The 27,496-nt window shown below is 42.8% G+C and overlaps 2 protein-coding genes across 5 annotated transcripts; one reads left to right on the top strand and one right to left on the bottom strand.

Annotated features, from left to right (window-relative positions):
• Positions 1-246: 246 nt before the first annotated feature.
• LOC139548902 (pannexin-1-like) lies at positions 247-6,743 on the bottom strand. The gene is made up of 8 exons (XM_071358845.1): positions 6,431-6,743; positions 6,195-6,310; positions 5,874-6,058; positions 5,493-5,679; positions 5,281-5,381; positions 4,978-5,197; positions 3,894-4,212; positions 247-3,788 (listed from the first exon to the last, which is right to left on the bottom strand). The coding sequence occupies exons 1-8, from the start codon at positions 6,609-6,611 to the stop codon at positions 3,703-3,705; spliced, it is 1,395 nt and encodes a 464-aa protein (XP_071214946.1). The 5' UTR covers positions 6,612-6,743; the 3' UTR covers positions 247-3,702.
• Positions 6,744-19,160: 12,417 nt separating this feature from the next.
• Positions 19,161-27,171, top strand: LOC139548900 (spartin-like). 4 transcript variants are annotated; one of them, XM_071358842.1, is made up of 8 exons: positions 19,161-19,384; positions 19,796-20,607; positions 21,156-21,353; positions 22,883-23,030; positions 23,143-23,337; positions 23,480-23,638; positions 23,973-24,063; positions 24,632-25,344. In XM_071358842.1, exons 2-8 carry the CDS (start codon positions 19,798-19,800, stop codon positions 24,693-24,695), a joined length of 1,665 nt encoding a protein of 554 aa, XP_071214943.1. In that variant the 5' UTR covers positions 19,161-19,384; positions 19,796-19,797; the 3' UTR covers positions 24,696-25,344. The 4 variants fall into 4 exon arrangements, with proteins under 4 accessions (XP_071214943.1, XP_071214942.1, XP_071214941.1 ...); XM_071358841.1 differs by having other exon boundaries at positions 19,167-19,376; positions 25,202-27,171; XM_071358840.1 differs by having other exon boundaries at positions 19,167-19,380; positions 25,202-27,171.
• The last annotated feature ends 325 nt before the right edge of the window (positions 27,172-27,496 follow it).

The following is a 27,496-nucleotide window of genomic DNA, read 5'->3' as shown; positions in this document are numbered from 1 at the left end:
TAAATAAAAGCTGATATAAATCACTACTATTATTCTGACATTTCACATTCTTAAAATAAAGTGGTGATCCTAACTGACATAAAACAGGGCATTTTTACTGAGATTAAATGCATTTGGCTATGGTGTATGTAAACTTCTGACTTCAACTGTATGTAAATTTGCCCCTAACTCCACCTAAACAACATAGGCCTAGGACTATACATTCTTTAAAATCAGGGTAAATAAAGACATTGGCAAGTCAGTTACTTTTTCCAAAGCATTTCATTGTAATTTTCAAGGACCTCCATGTTATACAACTGTACATATAGGGCCTAATATATAACCCCTCCCCCCAAAAAGCATGCAAAAAGTAGCTCATTGCCACTAAGAATAATGCATTATTTAGGACTTACCAATCCATTGATATTTTGAATATCACTACATTCAAAAATGTGGAGATTGCCTGACTAAATAGATTGGATGCATGCATGGTGATTTTACTGTAGCCTATGTGGCTGACCCAGGGACACATAAATCCAAGAATAGGGGTAGCATTAATCTCACCATCGCTGTTTTTAATAATGAGAAAGTAGGCTACTTCAAGCTCCTTGTATTGCTTAAAATTGCAGGTGTAACATGGTAAACAAAATGTATTTGACATGTTTCATTACCAGATCATATTACATAGCCACTAACTTTGGGTGTTGCGCAATAATCCATCCAACACAATTTCACACAGTAGACAGTGTACAATCCCAGGCACAGAAACATGAACTCATTACTTTAAGGCTTTCTCTGTTAAATGAGAAGGTGACCCGGCAGTAAATCAAGCAAACAGACGATCAACATCAAGTCGCTAGGAATATCGCTAGCGTAACTAATGAGACTCCAAAATATTCTTGACATTCCTCCTGAACACCTTTTTTCCAGCACTTGGGTAGTTGTTGCATCGCATGCGCTATCACAACAGCTGTTCGTCACTTGACTGTCATTCGGGAAATTCCTTCCTGGATCAGATGTGAAATTTATTGTCAATCAGTGTTGCTTCCTAAGTGGACAGTTTGATTTCACAGAAGTGTGATTGACTTGGAGTTACATTGTGTTGTTTAAGTGTTCCCTTTATTTCTTTTGAGCAGTGTATTTTATGTCACATGATTTTGGACAAATCCATCAAGGCACCAACCAAGATAAAGGGTTAAACATAGGTTTTAAATCAACTCGTGAATTTGGTTGAATATAGCCATGAACCCTGCTTATATCTTTAAAAAAATGGCAGATTATTATCAATGACATATCAACAGCCGTTACAAGTTGTCCAGTGTAAGAAATCCTCAGTGGTTCTCTAGTTTATAGAAAGACCCTTCTGCAGGACAGTATGCCGCCACCACACACACCCTGGGCAGTATGGCTTTCAGTAGAAGATACCCAGAAACGGCTTGTCCCATTCAAATCCCTGATCTCGTCAGAGAAACTTCCTGGGATTTTTGGCTAGTACCACTACCGTTAGTTAATACAACGCTGTCCCATTGGCATTACACCCAAGTCATAGACCGTTTTCTCTGCTACCGCATGGCAAGCAGATCCGGAGCGCCAACTCTAGGACCAAAAGGCTCCTCAACAGCTTCTACCCCCAAGCCATTAGACAATTTATAAAAATCGCCACCGGACAATTTACATTGACCCCCCTCCAACTTGCTGTTTGTTACCTATGCATAGTCACTTCACCCCCACCTACATGTACAGAATACCTCAACTAGCCTGTACACATGCACACTGACTCGGTACCGGTGCCCCCTGTATATAGGCTCATTATTTTTATTGTGTTACTTTTTATTTTAGCCTACTTGGTAAATATTTTCTTCATCTTGAACTGCAATGTTGGTTAAGGGCTTGTACAGTTGAAGTCGGAAGTTTACAAACACTTAGGTCGAAGTCATTAAAACTCGTTTTTCAACCACTCCACAAATTTCTTGTTAACAAACTATAGTTTTGGCAAGTCGGTTAGGACATCTACATTGTGCATGACACAAGTAATTTTTCAAACAATTATTTACAGACAGATTATTTCACTGTACCACAATTCCAGTGGGTCAGAAGTTTACATACACTAAGTTGACTGTGCCTTTAAACAGCTTGGAAAATTGAAGAAAATGATGTCAATACTTTAGAAGCTTCTGATAGGCTAATTGACATCATTTGAGTCAATTGGAGGTGTACCTGTGGATGTATTTCAAGGCCTACCTTCAAACTCAGTGCCTCTTTGCTTGACATCATGGGGAAATCTAAAGAAATAAGCCAAGACCTCAGAAAACAGTTGTAGACCTCCACAAGTCTGGTTCATCCTTGGACGCATGAAGGTACCACGTTCATCTGTACAAACAATAGTACGCAAGTTTAAACACTACGGGACCACGCAGCCATCATACCACTCATGAAGGAGACGTGTTCTGTCTCCTAGAGATGAACGTACTTTGGTGCGAAATGTGCAAATCAATCCCAGAACAACAGCAAAGGACCTTCTGAAGATGCTGGAGGAAACAGGTACAAACGTATCCATATACACAGTAAAACGATTCTTATATCGACGTAACCTGAAAGGCCGCTCTGCAAGGAAGAAGCCACTACTCCAAAACCGCAATTAAAAAGCTAGACTACTTTTTGGAGAAATGTCCTCTGGTCTGATGAAACAAAAATAGAACTGGTTGGCCAGAATGACCATTGTTATGTTTGGAGGAAAAAAGGGGAGGCTTGCAAGCCGAAGAACACTATCCCCCAAAAATGAAATTGTAGATCTATAACTATGTAAACTTTTCATTTCAGTTAATTTGAAGCACGGGGGTGGCAGCACCATGTTGTGGGGGTGCTTTGCTGCAGGAGGGACTGGTGCACTTCACAAAATAGATGGCATCATGAGGGAGGAAAATTACGTGGATATATTGAAGCAACATCTCAAGACATCAGTCAGGAAGTTAAAGCTTGGTCGCAAATGGGTCTTCCAAATGAACAATGACCCCAAGCATACTCCCAAAGTTGTGGCAAAATGGTTTAAGGACAACAAAGTCAAGGTATTGGAGTGGCCATCACAAAGCCCTGACCTCAAACCTATAGAAAATGTGTAGGCAGAACTGAAAAAGCTTGTGCGAGCAAGGAGGCCTACAAACCTAACCAGCTCTGTCAGGAGGAATGGGCCAAAATTCACCCAACTTATTGTGCGAAGCTTGTGGAAGGCTACCTGAAACGTTTGACCCAATTAAACAATTTAAAGGCAATGCTACCAAATACTAATTGAGTGGATGTAAACTTCTGACCCACTGAGAATGTGTTGAAAGAAATAAAAGCTGAAATCATTGTCTACTATTATTCTGACATTTCACATACTTAAAATAAAGTGGTGATCCTAACTGACCTAAGACAGGGAATTTTTACTAGGATTAAATGTCAGGAATCGTGAAAAAATGAGTTTAAATGTATTTGGCTAAGGTGCATGTAAACTTCCGACTTCAACTGTAAGTCAGCATTTCATGGTAAAGTCTACACTTGTTGTATTCGGCACGTGGCAAATAAAGAATGATTTGAATACAACTCTGTCCCATTGACATCAAGACATCTCTGGTTCACCTTAGTCTGAGTTGTTTAGATAAAGGCTTGTTGGATCTCTGGGTCTTAGAACCTCTGGTTTCTAGTGTCCCACAACCCACTGGGGCTGTTCCTTCACAGCAACGATCAGATAATTCGCTGTCGGACCGCCCCCTCATCACTCCGCCTTCCGCCTGTCATTGCACTGTTGCCTGGCAACAGAGCAGAGAATTCTGGCGGGAAACAGAACATTATGAATTTCAGTTTGGAATTTCATTTCCCATCATTCCAATTCTGCTTCCTCTCCCCATCCTCCCTCCTCATCCTTTCAGACTCACCTGTCATTTCAGTGGCACTGGTCTGGCTTTGGCATGAGTCTGGGGAAGCTGGGCTGAGGGCTGGGGCCTTGCTACTAGCCTCCCCAGTGGCAGGGTTAGCATTAGCAATATGGCTAACTTTAGCAATAGGGTTATCATTAGCTTTAGCATCAAGGCTAGCATTTGCATTGGTGGTTTTGTCACTAGCATTGAAGGTAGCTGCGGTGCTCCTCTTTCCATCCGTGACATCAGTCTTCACCAAACATAGCATCTGAAGCAGTCCCATGGCGTCAAAGTCCTCCCCCTCACACATCCCCCTCCTCCTCAACAACTCCAACACCTACAACACAGAGCTATACAGTTACACACAGAAACAGGTTTTGCAGTGCCTTCAAATCCTCCAAAAGTTACACAGCTGCACCATTTAGAGCATATTGACTGGCTGCATCACTGCTTGGTATGGCAACTGCACTGGGGCCAAGCTCCCTGCCATCCAGGACCTCTATATCAGGCGGTGTGAAAGGAAGGCCCGGAAAATTGTTAAAGTCTCCAGCCACCCAAATCATAGACTGTTCTCTGCTTCCACGCAGCAGTACTGGAGCAACCAGTCTGACACCAACAGGCTCCTGAACAGCTTTTATCCCCAGGCCATAAGACTGCTAAGTAGCTAACAAAATGGCTACACAGACGTTCTATTTTTGCACTAACTCTATGCACCCTACACACTCTCAAGACACACAATTAATTTGCTCTCTCACACACATTCTTACTGACTCTACACACACTCACATAACAATCATATGCACTGCTGCTACTCTTTATCCTGATGCCTAGTCACCTTACCCCTATACATATCTACCCCTACCACACTAGTATCCCTGAACATTGTAAATATGGTGTTGGCACTGACCTTGGAACTGACCTTGTATATAGCTTACTTACTTATTTCTAGTGTGTTTTTGTTCTCCATGACTATTTTCTATAGTACTACTGATATTCATTATTGCATTGTTGGGAAAGATCAAGCAAGATAGGCATTTCACTGTACTTGTGCATGTAACAATAAAAACGTAACTCCACCTACAACACAGCACTATACACACACCTTCATGTACTTGTAGGACTTGAGCTCGCTGAGGTTTTCTTCCAGGAAGAGGAAGTAGAGCGTCAGGTCATCCCATTGGCCCTGCGGGAGGGGCAGAACACTGATGGTGGGCAGTGATTGGTAGGACTTCAGGAAATGGGTGTGTGATTGAAAGAAGGGGCGCAGAGCGGAGTATATCACCACGGGAACCAGCATGGCGTACACCAGCAGGTTAACAAAGCTGAAATCACAATCCAGTAAACTTTATTTAAAAAGGGAACAACAAAAATGACTGGCTAAAAGATAAAAAGGGGGTGTAAAAACCTTAGCAAAGTGAATACTCCCACAGCGACCAGTTTGCACTGTAATTGGTCGGGGATTGAGGTGTCATTGACCAGGAGTCCGGTGCGCAGGGAACAGCCGAACTGTGGGGAGGATCACAATGTAGAACCAATAAGTTAGCCAGATAACTCACAGCACAAGATCAATAAGTTAGGGTCAGTTATGACTAGACCCACTTGGTCAGGGTTAGTTACCTGGTCAGTGAGGGAGGCGAGGCGGAGGTAGTAGCCCAGGTAGACACAGGCCAGAAGCAAGGTGAGCAGGTTGAGGCCTCGACACAGCAGGTAGCGCCACAACACCACAACACTCCTCCTCTTGGTCAGCAGATACTGCTCCACCACCGGGTACATGAAACAGCCCTCAGTAGGGTCGAACGCAACACTGGAGGGAGAGACAGAGAGAGTTAGCAGTGGTGGAGGACAGACCCATAGTAATGGCTGGAATGGATGAATGGAACAGTATCAAACACTTCAAACTTTCTCCATGTGTTTGACTACGTTCCATTAAATTTCATTCCAGCCATTCAGTCTGTTTCTTCTGTTCGGTGCCTAATGAATACAGCCTAGTTAGCCTACCTGTCTGTGTGTTCCCCAGCAGTGGCCATGCGTTTAGCCAGAGTGACAGCACGGTTGTAGCAGCGGTCGAGCTCTTCTATGATGAAGCTAAGGTCTGACTGAAGCAGAGGAGAGGCAGAGAAACGCCAGAACACCGCTGGACTATACATAATTACTGCTACCAACAGCAGGATATAGGGGAAAAACTGAGAGAGCGGGGGAAGGGAGAGAGAAAGGAGGGTGGACAAAGGGCGAGAGGAAGGAGAAGAGGAGAAAGGTTAAGTGTTAGTTCCCTGTGTGTGTCCTTGTGTAGCCATGAGTGTATGTCTGTGTTTGTGTTACCTTGTGTAGCCATAAGGGTAGTGTGTGAGTGTGTAGGGCTGCCCAGCAGTAGGAGTCTACATACATGGCCTGACGCCAGGAAAAGTTAGCTGGAGGGAAACAGCTGATCTGAACACCTGGGAGACAGACAGAAAACACACACACTGAATAATCACTAAATGATACCATCATAATTGATAATTTAGTGATTAATTAATACACACAAGTAGCCTCCCCCACACCCGTGACCTACTCACCCACAGAGACCTCCTGGGCGAAGGCTAGAGAAATAAGGAGGAGAGGGAGTCCCACCGCCACGCAGGTCACCATCTTGTCCATGGCTAGCTCAGTGCGCACGGCGCGGTACCTTGCCTGACCCGGCTCCTTCAGGAGGAAATCGCTGAACACATACTCTGTAGCGACGTGGGCAATAGCCATCTCTGGCTCTGTTGTCTACTTAGCAGAGATCGACCCACTTACTTTTCTAAACTAGTTTACCCTCGTCCCTCGCGAGCTCGAAATGACAACACTGCAGTTGAAACTGAAAGACGCACAATTGAAATGTTGACAACAGCTAGCTAAGCCACCGGTAAAATTAATGTAACTAGTGTGGCACGTGTAGAGTACGCTTGACCCAACTACATAAATCAAGCCATGCTGTGAATTTACCTAGCTAAACAAACTTTCTGGTTGAAATTAGCTACCTGTGCTGTAACAAAGCAACTGCTGTGAACCAATTTAAATGCTAGAGTTGTATATCCTTTCTGGGAGGGGGTAGGGCCGTCGCGTAGATTGTGTATATAAGATGCCCCAAAGATTCCGGATATAAGGTATACTTAAATGCAACGCTTAGCCCCGCCCCCCAAAATGTCCCAGTATGCCTTGCCTTGTGGATTGAATTGTAGAGTTTACCACCCATGACTGTATTTGTTAGTGATTGAGAGATACTTGTTGAATTCGTTCATTTCTTCTACTGTGGTCTTAAACAAGTGAGTTCCGGGGTGAGTTAGTTTACAGGTAACATAAGGCTTGTACCTCGGTTAAAGAAAAGTGGGAGGAAACTACCGAGCCATTTACACTGGAACAACCATTTTTGTGGTGCAAAAATTCAATGATTGGATTAGTTTAGAAAAAATATACATATTTTTGTGTAGCATAACATTTAATCAATCACTCAGTGTACATGCAAAACAGATATTATTATTATTTTTAAATCAACCTGCAGTATAGCATGCTGGGAAAAAAGTTAATATATCATATATTTGTAGTTGTAGTTGTAATTGGTGTGACTTCTCATTTAGTTTTGAGACCATACCACAAACATTTAGGTAATAATGACTTTTCATTGACTTTGAGTGGAACTTACTACAGGTATTTTTTTTTTTTAATGCCTTGGAGTTTATAGTGTAGTCCCTTGCTTTCTTTATTATTTCCTTTTTTCCCAAATGTCTTTCACTGTGTCACCTGAATCACTCGCAAAAGTCAACAGGACACTGCAGTTGCACTGACTTAAACGTAATAAACTGTTCCATCCTCTCTGCATGCACTGTAGCTACTGTACATGTTATTGTGTCTGGCGGGAGCTGTGCTCTTACCTGAGGCCTGGGGGAGAGAGCGTGAGGGGTCCTGAGAATACAAAACATGCTCTTTCCATAACATAGACTGACCATGTGAAAGCTATGATCCCTTATTCATGTCACTTGTTAAATCCACTTCAGTCAGGTGATAGGAAGGAGACAGTGCCATTCAGAGGGTAAATGGGCAAGACAAATAATGTACAGTTGAAGTCAGAAGTTTACATACACCTTAGTCAAATACATTTAAACTCAGTTTTTCACAATTCCTTACATTTAATCCATGTTAAAATTCCCTGTCTTAGGTCAGTTAGGATCACCACTTTATTTTAAGAATGTGAAATGTCAATAATAGTAGAGAGAATTATTTATTTCAGATTTTATTTCTCTCATCACATTCTCAGTGGGCCAGAAGTTTACATCCACTCAATTAGTATTTGGTAGCATTGCCTTTAAATTCGTTTAACTTGGGTCAAATCTTGTTTAGAGTAGACTTGGCCCATTCCTCCTGACAGAGCTGGTGTAATGGAGTTGGGTTTGTAGGCCTCCTTGCTCGCACACGCTTTCTCAGTTCTGCCCACAGATTTTCTATAGGATTGAGGTCAGGGCTTTGTGATGGCTACTCCAATAGCGTGACTTTGTTGTCCTTAAGCCATTTTTCCACAACTTTGGGAGTATGCTTGGGGTCATTGTTCATTTGGAAGACCCATTTGCAACCAAGCGTTAACTTCCTGACTGATGTCTTGAGATCAGTCAGGAAGTGTGCACCAGTCCCTCCTGTAACAAAGCACCCCCACAACATCATGCTGCCACCCCCATGCTTCATGGTTGGGATTGTGTTCTTCGGCTTGCAAGCCTCCCCCTTTATCCTCCAAACATAACGATGGTCATTATGGCCAAACAGTTCTATTTTTGTTTCATCAGACCAGAGGATATTTCTCCAAAAAGTCAGATCTTTGTCCCTGTGTGCAGTTGCAAACCGTAGTCTGGCTTTTTTATGGCGGTTTTGGAGCAGTGGCTTCTTCCTTGCTGAGCGGCCTTTCAGGTTATGTTGATATAGGTTTCATTTTACTTTGGATATAGATACTTTTGTACCTGTTTCCTCCAATATCTTCACAAGGTCCTTTGCTGTTGTTCTGGGATTGATTTGCACTTTTCGCACCAAAGTACGTTAATCTCTAGGAGACAGAACACATCTCCTTCCTGAGCAGTATGGCGGCTGCGTGGTCCCATGGTGTTTATACTCACGTACTATTGTTTGCAGAGATGAACGTGGTACCTTCAGGCGATTGTTAATTGCTCCCAAGGATGAGCCAGACTTGTGGTCTACAATTTTATTTTCTGAGGTCTTGGCTGATTTCTTTTGATTTTCCCATGATGTCAAGCAAAGAGGCAGTGAGTTTGAAGGTAGGCCTTGAAATACATCCACGGGTACACCTCCAATTGACTCAAATTATGTCAATTAGCCTATCAGAAGCTTCTAAAGCCATGACATAATTTTCTGGAATTTTCCAAGCTGTTTAAAGGCACAGTCAACTTAGTGTATGTAAACTTCTGACCCACTGGAATTGTGATACAGTGAATTATAAGTGAAATAATCTGTCTGTAAACAATTGTTGGAAAAATTACATGTGTCATGCACAAGGTAGATATCCTAACAGACTTGCCAAAACTGTCGTTTGTTAACAAGACATTTGTGGAGTGGTTGAAAAACAAGTTTTAATGACTACAATCTAAGTGTATGTAAACTTCCGATGTCAATCGTAAGTGCCTTTTAACAGGTATGGTAGTAGGTAGGGGTGTGCCGAGTAGTTGGACAAAATGAATATTGTAACGGATACGGGCAATTTCCTGGATACGATTATGATCCGAGTATTTTTTGTAATTATCCGTGATCGGGGAAAAAACTTTATTTTCGGGGGCAAACAAGCATCTATCTCATGTCAGTCAGTCACAGAGTTTCTAAACCATAATGTACTGTCTTTTAGTCAGTCATGTAGAGGTTCTACGTGGTCTAAATAACTAAACTGGCTAGCTTGCTTGTGTGTATGTAAAGAGAAGGGCGGGCTGTACATTGATCCTGCTGCTATGATTGGATTCAATGAAACTGTATTGTTCTGTTCACCCACTTCATTATTTCACTCGATCACTTTTCCTCATGTTTTCAGTCTGATCATTTAGATTGCTGCTGCCTGCTACTATGTTAAATCACATGGTTAGGACGTTTGCTTTCAAGCTATCAATGTGCATAATATCTAACAAGCGGGGCAAGGGTAGGGAAAAATATGAAACGCATTCTGATTTGGGTGCCCGCTACAATTGAGGACACAGACACACACCTCCTAAACTGCTCCTAATCTGCAGTAAAAATGTGCAGGGAGGTATTTTGCCAACATCTATACTGAACAAAATATAAACGCAACATGCAATAATTTCAACAATTTTACTGAGTTACAGTTCATATAAGGAAATCAGTCAGTTGAAATGAATTCATTAGACCCTAATCTCTGGACCCATGGCTGCGCCTAGGAGGGCATAGGCTGATCCACTAGGCGGGCCCAGCCAAGCGGAATGAGTTTATCCACACAAAAGGGTTTTATTACAGACAGAAATACTCCTCAACTTCATCAACTGGTCTCAGATAATCCGGCCAAATTCTCTAAAATGACATTGGAGGCGGCTTATGGTAGAGAAATTAACATTAAATTATCTGGTAACAGCTCTGGGGTACATTCCTGCAGTCAGCATGCCAATTGCACGCTCACTCAAAACTTGAGACACATTGTGTGACAAAACTGAACATTTTCAAGTAGCCTTTTATTGTCCCCAGCACAAGGTGCACCTGTGTAATGATCATGCTGTTTAATCAGCTTCTTGATATGCCGCACCTGTCAGGTGGATGGATTATTTTGGCAAAGGAGATGTAGACAGGGATGTAAACAACTTTGTGCACAACATTTGAGAGAAATAATTGAGGCTGTTCTGTGGGAAAAAGGGGGTGGTGCAACTCAATATTAGGAAGGTCAAATCAAATCGTATTAGTCACATGCGCCGAATACAACAGGTGTAGTAGACCTTACAGTGAAATGCTTACTTACAAACCCCTAACCAACAATGCACTTAAAATATATATATATGAATAAGAAATAAAAGTAACAAGTAATTAAAGAGCAGCAGTAAAATAACAATAGCGAGACTATACACAGGGGGGTACCGGTACAGAGTCAATGTGCGGGGGCACCGGTCAGTTGAGGTAATATGTACATGTAGGTACAGTTATCAAAGTGACTATGCATAGATGATAACAGAGAGTAGCAGCGGTGTAAAAGGGATGGGGGGGGGGCAATGTAAATAGTCTGGGTAGCCATTTTGTGCTCCAAATGTTTGGTATACTCAGTGTATATTATATATGCCACTTGGCTGACGCTTTTATCCAAAGCAACTTACAGTCATGTGTGCATACATTTTACATAAAGGTGGTCCTACGAATCGAACCCACTATCCTGGCGTTGCAAGCACCATGCTCTTAGCCTGACGATTCACACTAAATTTTTCTGCTGCTCTGTCGTTCGCTGCATACTATTTAGTCTGAGACTGCCATCATTGAAGTTGTGCGTGGTGACTAGGGGCGTTGTACAAAACAAAGTCATCAGCGATTGGATCGTCTCTAACCAATCAGAGTATCAAAGCCAAGGACACATTTTCAAACCTGCGTGTTACCAGAGATACTGGATATAGTGTCAAGACGCTTGTGTCTCTGCCCTAACAATAGGATTCGTTGTCCACAGAGTGGACCGGCGGGCTGTCAAGCTCCCGCCTATTCCTTTCTTTGGATTGGTGGATACATCTCGCTATTTGAATACTTTTATAAATATTCGATGAGGGGTACTGACGTCAAACAACTGTATTCAATGGAAAGTGAGATGCTATGCTAGCCTCGTGAATATGCATAGACGTCTCGAATATCAACAGGGACAACACTGAAATAAAATATTTTTTATCAAAAGTTGCCGGGATGTCACGTGCATCACACTTATATCAGTACACTCGTAACAACCTAAGCATTACAAAACTTATATTAGATCAAATAAGCCTCGCGTATCAAAATAGCTATTCATTTTTATCTTAACTAAAAGTCTGCAAAACAAAGGAGTTGATTGTTGACTTCAGAAAGCAGAGGAGGGAACATGCCCCATCCACATCAATGGGACTGCAGTAGAGAGAGACAGCAGTTTTGAGTTCCTCAGCGTCCACATCACAGAGGACTTGTCAAGGACCAACAACATCACCACTCTTGTCAAGAGGGCACAACAGCGTCTCTACTTCCTAGTGGCTGAAGAAATTCGGAATGCCGTCCCGGGTCCTCTCCAAATACTACGGCTGCACCATCGAGTGTCCTGACCGGTTGCATCACGGCCTGGTATGGGAATTGCTCCGTTCATGACCGCAAGGCCCTCCAGCAGGCGGTGAAGACGGTCCAGTACATCACAGGGACCATGCTCCCACCCATCCAGGACATCTACTTGTACATCTATGGTACCTGTTCTCTCCCTAACCATCAGGCAGACGGTATCGGAGCATGAGGTCTGATACCAGCAGGCTCAGAGACAGTTTCTAGCTACTAAAATGTTTTATTGAACTGGACTGACCAGCTGCTCTGATTCTCCACACCTTAGCACACATGCTCTCACTCATACACACAGACATACACACATATACATTCAGGCTACACACATATCACAACTGCTTCTACCAGACCCTTAGCCTCAGTTTATAGATTGCCCCCCTTCCCCAATACACGTGTAAATATTGAACTGTAAATTGTGCCTTCCAGTATTACACGTATGCTAAAATATGTAATCTATTCTACTGAGCAATTTACTTTATTTTCATATTCTAGTTAGCGGTGGTGCGCGCTAATAGCGTTTCAATCGGTTACGTCACTCGCTTTGAGACCTTGAAGTAGTGGTACCCATCGCTCCACAAAGGCCGCGGCCCTTACAGAGCAAGGGCCGCGGCCTTTGACCACTACTTCAAATGTACTTCAACCGCTGAAAACCCTCCCACTTGTTGGCCAACAGATTTTCTCCAGATTTTCTCCTTCCTCCTGGTACCCATCGCTCCACAAAGGCCGCGGCCCTTACAGAGCAAGGGGAACCACTACTTCAAGGTCTCAAAGCGAGTGACGTAACCGATTGAAACGCTATTAGCGCGCACCACCGCTAACTAGCTAGCCATTTCACATCCGTTACACTTAGCTTTTATTATTTCTTATTGTTGTTGCATTGTCGAGAAAATGACCTCCAAGTAAGCATTTGGTTGGACGATGTATACCATGCGTATCCCGTACGACAAAAAAAACATGAAACTTTAAACTAAATTTGACACTCTCTCATTGCCCCCCATACAAAAACTATTCGCTTGCTTAATAATTATTGATCTGCTTAACCTGGAGAGATTTTGGGCAGAGTATAAACCCACTCGCTTCGCCTTTTCCTCTCTGGTTTTACCCACATGTGTTCTGGCTCTGGCCCAACCAATAGGTTTCTGGACCAATCAGACGGCGCCAAATGTGTTCGCATTCGGTGAAGAGTAGGGGGGATGCTCAGATCCAGTTTTATTACGAGGAAGAAACTAACATCCAAAGGGAGTGGTGTAGCGTTTGGCGGAGCAAGGAGTCTGGGTAGCCAGGCAACCATGCTCAACCTACAAACTGAGCAATAGAAGCCCCTCCCCCTCATCTCTCAGACCCCTCTCATAATTAATAATTTTTCAATAATGCATTTTTATTTTTACATTTTATTTGACCTTTATGGTTACATTTGTTGTATCCCAAATAGAGCTGGAATGATAAACCGTAAATTACCGAAAACGAGATTGCTTTGCTCTTATACCGAAGCGATTTGACTAATGTTCCTGTAGATTGTTCTAAAACCATTATTTGGTCAAAAGTAATAGCTTATGCATTATGTTGATTACTGCTATGAAAGTCTGCTCTGTGAGCGAGCTCCCTCTCCCAACTGTGCTCAGGGAGGAGGGAGAGGCATTCTGATAAGCACAAGCATACGACAGTTGTCAAAATGCAACTGCGGGAAAAATACAATTTTCAAAGCAACTACTGTTGTACTAGTTAGTTACAGCGAGGAGAGTCACAAGCTGTCAATATATCATTTATTTATCATCTGTCAATATTGAGTTCATCGCACCACTTTACTAGTATGCCTAATGCTACATCTTGTAACAAGATAATATTTATAGTTAGCAATATAGCTAAGTGTTTAGAGTTCCCACTTCCTCAGAAAGGGCCCCATTACAACTTAGAAAATTACAAATGTTTTAAGCACGCCTTTCCTATGCACTTCTCAGTAGTTGGTATTTAGACTTACCTTATGAAGGTGCACAATGGGCTTTGCAGGCGTGGTTCCCTTGTGCGCGCTGAATAAATGTACTTCAACCGCTGAAAACCCTCCCACTTGTTGGCCAACAGATTTTCTCGTCAAGTTTTCATTCAATAGGGGTTTCAGTACATTTACCTTAAGTCATTCCATTAAATACGGTGTACCTTTTAGTTAGAATTTTGTCGACAGACTCAATAGAATATATCGAGAGAACGGGTTCAGAATATTAGACATCAATTAAAGAAAGACATCTAAATATATGCATATTCGTCTTCGTTTCAGCACCAATTGGTAAATTAAAAAAATACTCTGATCTTGTAAATTATTTAGGGTTAGAAAATTATTTATGAATCATAAAAAACAGGGTTGGAGAGCCTTTATGCACAAAAATGGTGGTTTGATTAATTCTGAAAATTGCCACATTCAGTTCTTCAACCCATGGTAATGTTGGAAGATTACTGTACACACAGCCAGGGCAACTAAGGAGTGGCTCCGTAAGAAGCATCTCAAGGAGGGAGCTGAAAGTCCGTATTGCCCAGCGACAGCCCCGAAACCTGAAGGATCTGGAGAAGGTCTGTATGGAGGAGTGGGCCAAAATCCCTGCTGCAGTGTGTGCAAACCTGTTCAAGAACTACAGGAAACGTATGATCTCTGTAATTGCAAACAAAGGTTTCTGTACCAAATATTAAGTTCTGCTTTTCTGATGTATCAAATACTTATGTCATGCAATAAAATGCAAATGAATTACTTAAAAATCATACAATGTGATTTTCTGGATTTTTGTTTTACATTCCGTCTCTCACAGTTGAAGTGTACCTATGATAAAACATTACAGACCTCTACATGCTTTGTAAGTAGGAAAACCTGCAAAATCGGCAGTGTATCAAATACTTGTTCTCCCCACTGTATAATTATAATAGGGAGAAGAGTGTACGATAGTAGGCTATATTGGCCCGGTTCCACAATGGGGCTTAGCCCCCTCAGTTCAAACTTTAGCACCCTCAGTTGTAGTTTTATGTCCCTAGCGCTGTGTCAGCACAATGGTGCGCTGCGGTGTGTGTAAGGGGGCTGTGAAAAGCCCCTGGGCAGTAAGGTATGTTTCCATAAGAAGCAGGAAACGCGTGCATACAACACAGAAGTAAGACTCAAGACTGCAGGGGTGACGGACCGTGGCTTTAAGGTTACAGCCAACATGGTGCACAAAATCCTAATTCTTCTCGATCCTCCTAACAAATTACTCCAGGCAAAAGCAAAAGATCTTTACACTGGATTCAAAGTTGTCCGCATTCCATTGGAGTGCGTTGAGAAGCTGAAGCGTGACAGCGAGCTCGAAGCCATTTGGGCACAGTGCAGTCCCAATGGCACTGACGCACCACCACCAGCTCCAAGCAAATACGACGTTATGTACGTACACATTTCCAGAAATACGTGGTGGACAGTACAGTAGGCCAGCAGGACAGAGAAGAGACTGGGTGTAAAAGACTGTTCTTCGGCACGTTGGATGTTGTCATAGTGAAATGTCGGAACGATTTAGCGAACGCAACAGTCAACTGGTGGAGGCCCTATTTGCACTTGACCCAGAGATCCATAACTTTTTAGATGTGAAAAAGGTGAAGGCACTGCTGGATCTAAGCTAAACAGAATTGGTGGAAGCTGTTTAGTGTCACTACAGTTTTTGCACTGTGGCTCCAATGAGGACAAATGGACCCCTCTTGATATCCTGCAATGAATTTCTGGGCCTCTCTCCGCTATCCTGACTGTGCTTACTGCACTGGAATATGGACTGACTTTTGGGGAGTCCACAGCTACGTTCAAGAACAAATTTTCCACTTTGACAAACGTGTTCAGTCAGCACAGAAGAACCCGAGGAAAACTCAACTAATCCATCTGGCATTTGAGGGGGATCTTACAATAAGATTTCTGGAAGAATGGAAGAATCGATTACTCAGGCCTATCCACAGAGCATCAAAGAAGCTGCAACTCTTTTGAAAAGGTACGATTGAAAATGTCTAGCTGGTTGGTTTTTATCAAACACATTTGAGAGTGCCCATCCCTGCAAGTTAGGTTCTGCATAATGGCACAGCATTTCATCAACTTTACTGTGAAAAAATATGTTTATATGTTTAAGATTTGTCTCCAGCGATTATAATGTCAAATATTTGTTGTCATTTACAATTCACTTATCAAGTTGGATTTCATCTTTATTTAACTAGGCAAGTCAGTTAATTAAGACCAATTTCTTATTTACAATGACTGCCTACCGGGTAACAGCGGGTTACCTGAATGAATGATTTTTACCTTGTTAGCTCGAGGATTCGATCCAGCAACCTTTCGGTTGTTGGCTTAACGCTCTAACCACTAGGCTACCCCATTTATCTAGCTCTTACCAATAGCTCCAATCAATAGCTCTTATTAAGTTATAAATTACAGTGCATGGAGAATGGTGTTATTTCTAACAGAAAAAATGGAACCGCTAGGTTCGCAAGACCTTATTCATGGTTTCCTTGCGCGTGAAGGTGGTGGAATTATTAGGGAATTAAGTAAAGGTCAGAATACAGTATATCTGTAGACACACCTCAACCACACCTTCATTTATTCGATCTCATGCTTAAGTTCAAGGTCAGAATATGCATAGTGAGAAAAGTGCATTAAAAAGGAAATTATGTTCCATTCACGCGGTTAACTCAGGGCGGAATCGGGTCCATGGTCAATAATAGTTTATATCCTAGGCCAATATGCACAAAGATAATCATTCTGATCATTCATGCACATCAAAATATCAATCATGCATTCCCTGGATATGTTCGATGAAATAGCTTACTTTTTGACTCATAGGCTACCATCTCAGTTGTCTTACTTGGCACTGGGAAAAGATTGTTTGGAGCCCTGCGGCTAATGTAAAGTAACTGTCAGAATTCAATGATAAATTGGCCCACATGGAATACTAAAGGCATAGAAACTGTAAATGACTTGGTAATAAGAAATAAAATTACTTCCATGACAGAATTAAAAAGCAATTTTGGACTGACCAATGTAGACATTTTCAAATTGATGCAACTTCGATCTGAAATCTATTGGAAATTAGAGCAATGTTAAGGGAATCCTATTTGAATCAGAAAATGATACTCATATGATAGGTAAGCTATACAAACCCTTGCAGAGAGCCTACCCAATTGACAGTCTCTTAAAAAAGTATATAAACTATTGGAACCAAGATTTAAAAATAACTGATATTGGCACAAGATGGAGGGAGTGTTGGAACATAACTAATGAAATTAGTTAACGAAAATATATGCATAATCCAGTATAAACTAATGTATAGAATTTATTATACAAGAGACAACATTCAAACATGTTACAGCACAACTACATAGTCATGTCTTATGTGTAAAGCTAACAACAGTCATGTCTTAAGTATAAAACTAACAATGACTCAATTATTAATGCATAGCCGCTGGAAGGATTGATAAATCAAAATTAAAATAATAAATGTTTTAATGTAAAATGTAGAATACCAAATTAGTGCACTAGGCCTTTATTACTCATGTATGAGCAGAGAAAAATACTCCTTAGCAGAGAAGGGAGCAAAATACCCCCCTAAAATATTATATTTTTTTGGGTGGAGGGGGCACACCTACTTCCCGCAGCTATGCCCCTATCAGATTATGTTTTGCTTTCACTTTTTCAGGCTGGGGCAAAGGGGGGTAACTCTGTAGCCCTTGTCAGGCAAGCCCTCATCTGGCTCATCGTGATTTACTTGATGACTTTGAACTGTTTGTCTCTCGTAGAAAATATGTTAACAGAGAAGATTACAAAACTGTTCCAGAGTTCCACCAGTTCAACTCTTTGGGGTCGGGGATCTCGTTGTCGCCATATTTTATTTAGTTGATTAGCCAAACATGGTTGTTGGAGGCGCATAACGAACAGAACCGCAAGCGTGTGGAGGTGGCTGGAGAAATTGGACGTGGGAAAAAATGGCGGAAGCGGATGATGAAGTGGATTCTGAATCTAATAGCGGTAGAATCAAGGACAATTGGAATATTGTCCAAAAGAAAGGAAAAAGGAGCAAAGTAGAGTACAGAGTAGAGAATGTCACTTCGTATCTTGTAGGAGTACGGTTTGTAAATGAGGAGCAGCTGAACGAATTACCAATCTTGAGGAATCCATTTGAGATATCCAAACTGGTGGAGAGAGTGCTGGGAAGAGTGAAGGCTGTGATGATCATTAGAGGCTGGTTTGTTTAGATTTTTTCTTCTGAGGAACAGAAGAAACGTGTGTTGCGTCTCACCCGATTTGATAAGTTTGAAGTGTCCTGTGTGTCTCTTAGGAACAGGGCACATCTCAAGGGGGTTATATCTGGCATATCGTAAGTATATGTTGAAGAGATAAAAAAAATATTCCAGGAGTAATTGATGCACGTCCGATGAATCGTAGGTGAATGAAGAATCGTAGATGAATGAAGAATCGTAGGTGAATGAAGAAAAGTGAGTTTATCTGTTATTTTGTTTGTTGATATGGAGTCTCTCCCTACTCAAGTGTAGTTAGGGTATATTAACTACAGTCAGAGCATTTATCCCAAGAGCAATGCAGTGGGGTCTTTGTAAAGCGTTTGGTCATGTAGCAAGTGTTTGCCGAAAGGAGAAGCAGAGATGTCCAAGTTGTTGAAAGGATCATATTACACGGGAGCCCAACATTTTTTAAAGGTTAAGAAGGTGGACTTTGGGACTTTTATAGTTATGGTAATTAATGGCACTGCCAAGGTGGAGAGAAGGTCCATGAAGATATAAATCATAGTGATTGCGGCGGTTCCTGGGGCTGAAAGATTTCTCAGCGAAAGAGTTATGCAATATTGGCACAAGCCGTACCACCCTCTCAGGTCCTAGAGCCTGATAAGGGAGATATGGAGAACTAAAAGAAGGAAGAAGTGGGAGTTTTGTTTGTTTTGGCAATGTACTCTTTTTAATACGATGGATTAAATTATGTTTCACTATTACGTATGGATACAAATATATATATATAAATAAAAATGTCGGTTTCAAACTGTCCAGTTGGTGGCGACAATACACCTTTTTGGGTTGTTGTCCGCCATAAAACCCACAGAAGAAGAAGGAGGCGCATGACACTGACAGCCTTCTCTTGTCAGGAAAGCTTGAAATCCAGCTCCAACAGCTAAAAAGACAGACGTCAGACGTCGATCGCCTCATTCACTGGACAGGAGTTTGTCGTCTAACGTTAGTGGGTAATGTATCAGATTAGTTGGCTTTTGATTGACAAAATGTCTCAAGTTTATGTTTGTTTTCATGATAGCTAGCGACACACCAAGAGTAAAGTACACACAACTTACTAACTAATTTGCTTGCTTGCTATCCAAGCAGAGGAGCTAGATGTTATTGCTTGATATCTCATGAGATACAGTACTGTTTTGTCGTTACAAACCTAGCTAGGTAGTTACAGTAATGGTAATGTTTGCCTTTGCCTGCCAGCCTCCTTATGCAAAATTATCGTAACGAGCTATGCTAGCTAGCTAAATAGTTAACTGTTAAGATTCTCAACTATTGCTTCTTTGAATTTAGCTATTGATAATTAATTAGTATCATTGAACCTTTGCAAGCGAGGTCAAAATGTATGTATTTTCTTGTCTTCTTGACAGACATGGAGGAAGACAATCAAGATGCCTTTGACAGAGCCAGGCTGCAGGTGATCAAAGACGGCTATGAGAAGGCCTTTGAGTGCATTAACAGGGGCTTGACCGAGGATGAAGCTGGCCACAAGGCCCAGGCCCTGGCCCAGTACAGACAGGGACGCCAGCACCTCCTCAGGGCCATCAGTGTGCCCTCACAGGGGCACGAGTGTGTGGGGTGCTCCTGGGAGTCAGCCCGCCAGATGCAGCACAAGATGCAGGAGACTCTGAACAACATCACCACTCGATTGGCGGTCCTAGAGACCAGCCCAGACCCTGAGCTCCCACCACCTCTAGATGCCTCTAATGGAATCCGTGGGACAGCATCTAACTCTAACCTTTACCCCAAACTGGAGAAGGAGAAACCAGAGCGGCCATCTCCACCCAAACTACTAATGACTAACTGCCAGGCTGGAGCTGTGGGAGGCATTGTGTCTCCCTCCCTGCCTATTTCTCCCACTAGACAGTCTGTGGTGCCTGGCGAGCTGCCCCCAGCCTACTCCTCCCAGGCGGCTGATGGCCACCTGACTATCTCCTACGGGACAGAATCTGGAGAGATGTCGCTGGTAGGAGAGGAGTTTTACAGCCACATGTCCCCCTCTCCTCAGAGCCTGGGGGAGGATGGAGAGGAACTCTTCTTCCTGTCTCACGGGGTACAGATATTCTTTGTCACACCTGACGGCCAGGTCAGCGCTCCCTCCTACCCAGGTTACCTGCGGATGGTCAAGTTCACCAGCCAGCAGTCAGAGAGAGTGCCCAACCGCCCCCCAGCCTTCCTGCAGGTAAGAGGGATGGGGGGGTGATGAATTCTAGTCACTGTCTACGTGTTGCCTTTTACAGTGCCCTTAATATAGTGTCAACACTTATTGTATTCAGTGTATGATGAAATCACAGGGTTTTTGGAATCTGTTTCCTTGACCTCTCTATCTGTTGTGCACTCTAACACAATTTCATCATCAATGGTTTGCTCTGCCTCTGCTCATAAACCCCCTCGTGTGTGTGTGTGTGTGTGTGTGTGTGTGTGTGTGTGTGTGTGTGTGTGTGGTGTTTAGAATAGGGTTGGGCTCCTGTGTGTGTGGGATAGGCTATCAGAAGCACTGCAGCCAGATAATGATCTGTGTCCTGCATCATGTGATTAGTGACTCAGTGGCCCTAATCCCAGGCAGGAGTTCTCTATGATGTCATGGTGGGAAAACCCCAGTGGCCATCGGGTCAGGTTCAGAGATCTGTGTTACAGCATAGAGACAGACTGTCGTTCCATATAAACTCCCTATACTGTCCTGTGTGATTGGCTGTACTGTTGATGGGTTATACTGTTCATGTATTCCAGGTGTGTGATTGGCTGTACCCTCTGATGGCCACTGACTCCCCCGTCCTGCTGTGTAACACAGGGGTGTTCATGTTCCCGGACATGATGGCGTCCGCCCCGGGGTCCTACGTGGGCGTTGTGCTGTCCTCTGAACTGCCTGGAGAAGACAGACAACTGTTCCAGGACCTGCTGTCCCAGATGACAGACCTCAGGGTGCAGGTGAGCTGCTGAGGCTGTGTCTCAAATGTCATTCTATTCCCTATATAGTGCACTACATTTGACCAGGGCCCATAGGGTCCTGCTTTCTGACTGGCCCATATGAAGGTGTCTAGGGGTCGGCTGAATGGCCCAAGGAATGGTAATAGAAAAATAAACGCATCTCTCTGGCAGATGTTTTTGTCAATTTCAGGTGTATTTGAGTCATTGAAAGATGTTAAAGGTACCAAAGCAATGCCACACCACCACACCATGACAAGTGTCCTTGTGCAGAAGGTTATGGACCCTGGATTAAAATAATGACAGGGTTGCCTACATCCATTCTTAATCAGCAGTTCAGATTCAGGAAGAGTGACAGTTTCCAAGCTTTGTTCTTTGTTTTCTTACATCCCTGCCAATGATCCCAGTGGAATGTAAGGTTAAAATTAGGGATTTGGCCCAAAATGGAACGCTATTTCCTTCATAGTGTCCTACCGTTGACCAGAGCCTGGTCAAAATAGTGCACAACATACAGAATAGTGTGCCATTTAGTACAGTACTAGATAAACATAAGCTATTCTGCTCTCTCTAGCCTCAATAATGACTCTGATTGGTCCATATTTCTGGTGTTTTTCCAGAACTACTGATGATGTAAATGCTGCTCTATTCTGGTGTGAAAATGTCTGCTTGCTGCTGTAAGGCGCTCTACTTCACCTGCGGGTCTTGGGCCAGAACTCTATGGAACCTGGTCCAAAGTAGTGCTCTATGTAGGACATAGGGTGCCATTTGGCATACAACACTAAAGGCTCTCCTGTACTGCTTGCTCCCTGAATACACCTCAGCAGTTAGGAAATTTAGAACAACAGGCAGATGAAGAGCATTAATGTGTGCTAATGCTCTTATCTGGCTAGAACACAACACAGCCGCCGTAGTCATTACAGTAATGGAGTCAGACTGTGGTTTTTGTCTCCGAGCAACAGTATTCAGCCAGGCTCTAACTGAGGGCATGTTGTTGATAAACTACCTGTCACATGGACAGCTGCTTCTGCGATGGAATCCAATAAGCAAGTAGGCTTTTCATGATCACATATTGAATATATGTAGATTTAGGAGGTTGTGTCTTGTCGAGAATAGCAATGATGGTTTTAGAACATTACCCTGTCTGTTTTCCTCAAGCAAGGGGACATCTGATACGTGTCTGGTCACCATGTCTTTGTTTAGAGGAGAATGAGACGTTGTGATGGGGATAGAGGGAGAGGAGGCACCCTAGGGTAGCAGTAGGCTACGCTAGGGGGTTACTAGGGGGTTACTAGGAGCGTTAGGGTAAGGCACTTGAGGTTACCAGGAGGTTACTACGAGGCAGGGTCTGCTAGGCTCCAGCTAGGCTAACCAGTCCTGTAACAGCGGTAAGTTACAGAAAACCGAGAGGACCGTGACAACGAAGCAGAGTTAATCAAACTTTGTTCTTCTGCCAATGCTGTACATATGCACCAGCAGGTGTCATAAAACCACTGTTGCAAAACACCATATTAATACAAGTCCTGCTGCTGCAGGCTCCAAATGAGGCAGCAGACAGCATCAACCTGAGCCAGAAGGTGTCCATCGCTCCCCTCAAGGAAGAAGAGGCCCCAGCAGCAGGAGAGAAGGAGGAGAAGAACCTGCCAGAGTGGAGTGAGAAGGTGGCCAGCGGCATCCTCACAGGTCAGACCCAGGGCCCTAACCCCTACAACCCTAACCCGAGGCTGTAGGGGTTAGGGTTAAAGTTGTATACTGTGTATCACTCACTCACACCTACTGTGTATTTTCCATCCAGGGGCATCGTGGCTGAGCTGGGGCCTGGTGAAGGGGGCTGAGTTCACTGGCATAGCCATCCACAAGGGGGCGTCGAAACTGCGGGAGCACATCACCCCCGAGGACAAGCCAGCCCATGTCAGCCCCTCCGTCTCCAAGGGATTGCATGTAGCCAAACAGGCCACTGGGGGCGCTGTCCGCGTCAGCCAGTTCCTGGGTGAGAAGCAGCTGAGTGTCTGACTGATTGCTTCAGGTGTTGGAAGGAGTTGACTGTCTGATTGGATGTGGATGGGTGTATTGTGTGTGCTGTTGTGTTAGTAGTGGATGTTGTATTATGACAGGGTGTGTGTTGTTTGTAGTGGACGGTGTGTGTATGGTGGCAGGGTGTGTGGGTAAGGAGCTGGCTCCCCATGTGAAGAAACATGGAAGCAAGTTGGTCCCGGAGTCCATGAAGAAAGACAAAGATGGACGATCCAACATCGATGGAGCCATGGTGGTGGCTGCCAGCGGAGTTCAAGGTACACATAGTTACTGTTGTGGTTGTTATAGTCACTAGGCTAGTGATTGTATAGGACAAGACAGAACAACACGAACGTTGGCCGTGCGCAGTAGATCACCTGCTGGCTGTCAACAAACGGTGGAGATTCAACATAGAATGTAGAATCGACGAGAAATGAATAGATAATGACTGCCGATGTTTGGTGGTCAGAGGTGATGGGACGTCCACCTGCTACGCATGGCCGACGTTCTTATTGGTCTGTCTTGTCCTTAAGGACGGTTCACATGGATGATGTACCCCCTATACTACCAAGTGTCTAGTCATTGTTGTGGTTCCTGTGTTTCTACCTGAAGGCTTCGCTACCATGTGGACTGGCTTGGAAGTAGCAGCAAAGAACATCACCGTCTCCGTTGCCTCAGAAACCGTCAACACTGTCAAGCATAAGTAGGTCTTTCTCTGTACACTTCAACCAACATGTGTTGTCTGTGCTCTTCTCAATCAACATGGGTGCATCTCAAATGGCACCCGATGAGCCTGTGCCCTGGTCAAAAGTAGTGCACTATATAGGGAATAGGGTGCCATTTGAGATGCAGTCATGTCAAAATAAATAAAAATGTTGTATTGTCACACACCGGATAGGTGCAGTGAAATGTGTTATTTTTACAGGGTCAGCCATAGTAGTACGGCACCCCTGGAGTAAATTAGGGTTAAGTGCCTTGCTCAAGGACATATCGACAGAATTTTTCACCTTCTCAGGTTGGGCCTTTTGGTTACTGGCCCAACGCTCTTACCACTAGGCTACCTGCCAAATGTGTTCTGTGCTTGGCTCATTCACCATGTGTGATTGGTAGTACTACTTGCTTGACTGTTTACATTTGCTCCTGTCCACCCAGCTCTGACGTGTATGTCTGTTACTTTGCTTTCTAGACCAGGTTTTGCTAAACACTCGTGTTTTATAAGCAAAAACAAGCAAGCACTTACAGTACATTTCCCTCTTCCACTTATTTTTCAGATTTAGGGGTCTACAAAACATCTTAGACCCACCTAATGACAAGAAGACATGTATTCTCTCTTGAATGAACCCTCCCTAATAGTAACGAGCAGCATGGCCAAGGCTTAGCCTCTGTTTCTGGATGGTCTGAATGTACAGCTGTTAGATTCACCTCTACTCTCTAAACAGGCTACTCTTCTATCCTACTGGGCTATGCACCCGTAATTCATCATGAAGCTTTCTCTGGTTTCTAACTAACCAATTCTTTTTCCTGACTTCATTGAAAATAATATAACTATTTCTAATTCATAATCATCGTATGAATTGATGCACTTATTGCATTTATGTGTGTTATATGTGCAATCACCAGCCCCACAATATAATCAGTTGTATATTTACAGATGACTGAATAGTCAGACAACTTGAATAATTCTGTTGAATTCATGCTCTGCATGGGTGGTGGCTTTATTCCTACTTGCATGTTGTTGCTGTCTTTGCTGTTCCCTATAATTGCCCTCACCCCAACCCTCCCTGTGTCACCCCCTCAGCCTTCCCCCTCTCACTAGTTGGTTGTGTGTGATTGATTATAAGGTATGGGGTGGCAGCCGGCCAGGCCACAGACCATGCTGTGAACTCAGCCATTAACATGGGCGTCACCGCCTTCAACATTGACAACCTGGGTATCAAAGCTGCGGTGAAGAAGACTGGCAAACAGACGGCTGTGGCCATTCTGCAGGACTACCAGCTACAGGACCCTACCACTAACCAGAAACAAGTGGAGAAACGGGACAAATAGGCCCCATCCAGGAATAAGTTTTACGTCCCAAATGGCTCCCTATTCCCTAAATAGTCACTACTTTGGACCAGAGCAAAATATAGAGAATAGGGTGTGTTTTGGGACACAGTCAACCCCTAGCCCCATGACACTTACTTCTAGCACTGGTGTAGATATGAGAGGACTGGATAGGTGTGAGCAAAACGGCAAAACTTCTACTTGCCTAGTCTGTCATAGGGAAAGGCTGAGGTACTACCATATTGATTAAACGTGTCCGTTTTCTTTCAGATCTACCCTAGTGCCTAGAGGGTAGAGGCTAGGTTTGTGTCCCAAATGGCACCCTATTCCCAATGTATAGTGCACAAAGGGGATGAGGTGCTATTTGGGATGCACCCATGTCCTCCTCTCTTTCCTTTAGAGCCTTAATTAACACACAATTTGTATTCTTCTATAAAGAAATCTATATGTAAATTATTTACAATAAATATTTTATATTTGCATACTAGTTGACTAATAGCCTATAGATATCTTACCAGGGTTTGATACAACTGTTAAGCACTTGAGTCTTCATAATGAATGGTATGACATTATAATGTCATTAATATAATAATAACTAAGATGAACATTGTGTAGGTAGGCTGATTTATTATTGCTAAATTATTTGTGTGCAAGACACTGGAATAGAATAAGTCACGTATGTGATACAAATATAAACTGATAACAAACCTACTGCTGTTGACCTATTGTAGTAATACTGTAGTAACAGTAGTAGTATTACTGCAGTAGTACTGTAGTAACACTGTCCACATTTCAGTATATCTGGAGGCGAAGGTGTATCTGAGGTGAGGTTGCACAATTCCGGTAACAGGATTTCTGGAAAACCTGGGAATTTTGAAGAAGTTACTGGAAATATGCATCCCTTATCTGAAAGTCTGGGGGGGACCCAGCAGCATGCTAACTATGTGCTATAAGAATACATGTTTGGGTTCATTTAATCAATGAAATAATGTTCATATGTGAAACAAGATGAATCCAAGCATGCACAGGAATACATGTAGGTTGTATAGCTGTTGAGGGTACTGGATAAGATTGAACAAGGTATACTCTTGTCATATGACTTTGTAATGCAGAGGAAAGAATCAATCCAAACGTAGAAGCAGTGGAGTGTTGGAACTGGTTTGAGAATGATCCATGGCTTGCTTAGTATGCCTTAATAACCAGTTACTACATGCTCTATGCTACTCTAACCAAGCAAGCCCACGCTACTTTCATCTTGGTTGTACTTGTTAAAGCTGTGATATTAATTTTCTATGAAAGGATACTTTTTTTTTTTCATGTGATGTAAAGAATGGGATATATTTTTTTAACTGACATCTGGAAGAAATGTTTATGGCAAAATTACAGCTATAAATACATCAACTGTTTTGGCACAATCTGTACGTATGTGGGAAGTTTTGGAGTGTGTGTTTAAGATTAGTGTCGCTGTACATGTTATGTTCTCAACATACTGTATTTAACTTGTAATGCTGTCTACCATTCATGATTGACCTTGGGCTGATGTTGATTCAATATGAATTGTCTTCAGTAATATTTCCCCTTCAGGGGGCAGACTGTCTTTCTGGTGTGAATTTGAAATATCATGCAGGCATTGAATACACATCAGCATTTTCACAATAATTTTCAAAATAATGGCTCTGTGCTTCTGTGGCCCTATGTGATCAAAAAGTCACATGGTCCGACGATAAACCAAACATCTGATATGTCATAAAAAGCTATTGAAGAATGAGTTGTATATCATTAGTTTCCTTGGTTTGGATAGAGCATGTCTGTCTGTCTACTACATAATGGAGCATTTTCACGTAAACTCCACTCAAATTACCTGGCAATCAAATCAAGGTAGTGAAATAGGATCATTTTCAAATGTTTTGATTTATCCTGAATGCAAAGGAGCTCATTTGAATTAGTTGAATCACATTCAATCAAAGTAAGTTTTCTTTTAATTGTTTATGCAATTTCAAATGGAAGCATACATGTTTGTTTTATTAACAAGGAATAATGAGTAGAAAGCCGAGGTCACGAGGCCACTGTTATTATTAGGCTGTATTACTCCT

The sequence above is a fragment of the Salvelinus alpinus genome, chromosome 22, assembly GCF_045679555.1.
Source record: "Salvelinus alpinus chromosome 22, SLU_Salpinus.1, whole genome shotgun sequence".
NCBI lineage: Eukaryota > Metazoa > Chordata > Actinopteri > Salmoniformes > Salmonidae > Salvelinus > Salvelinus alpinus.
The sequence above is the reverse complement of the archived record's forward strand: the minus strand, read 5'-3'. Positions and strand labels throughout refer to the sequence as shown.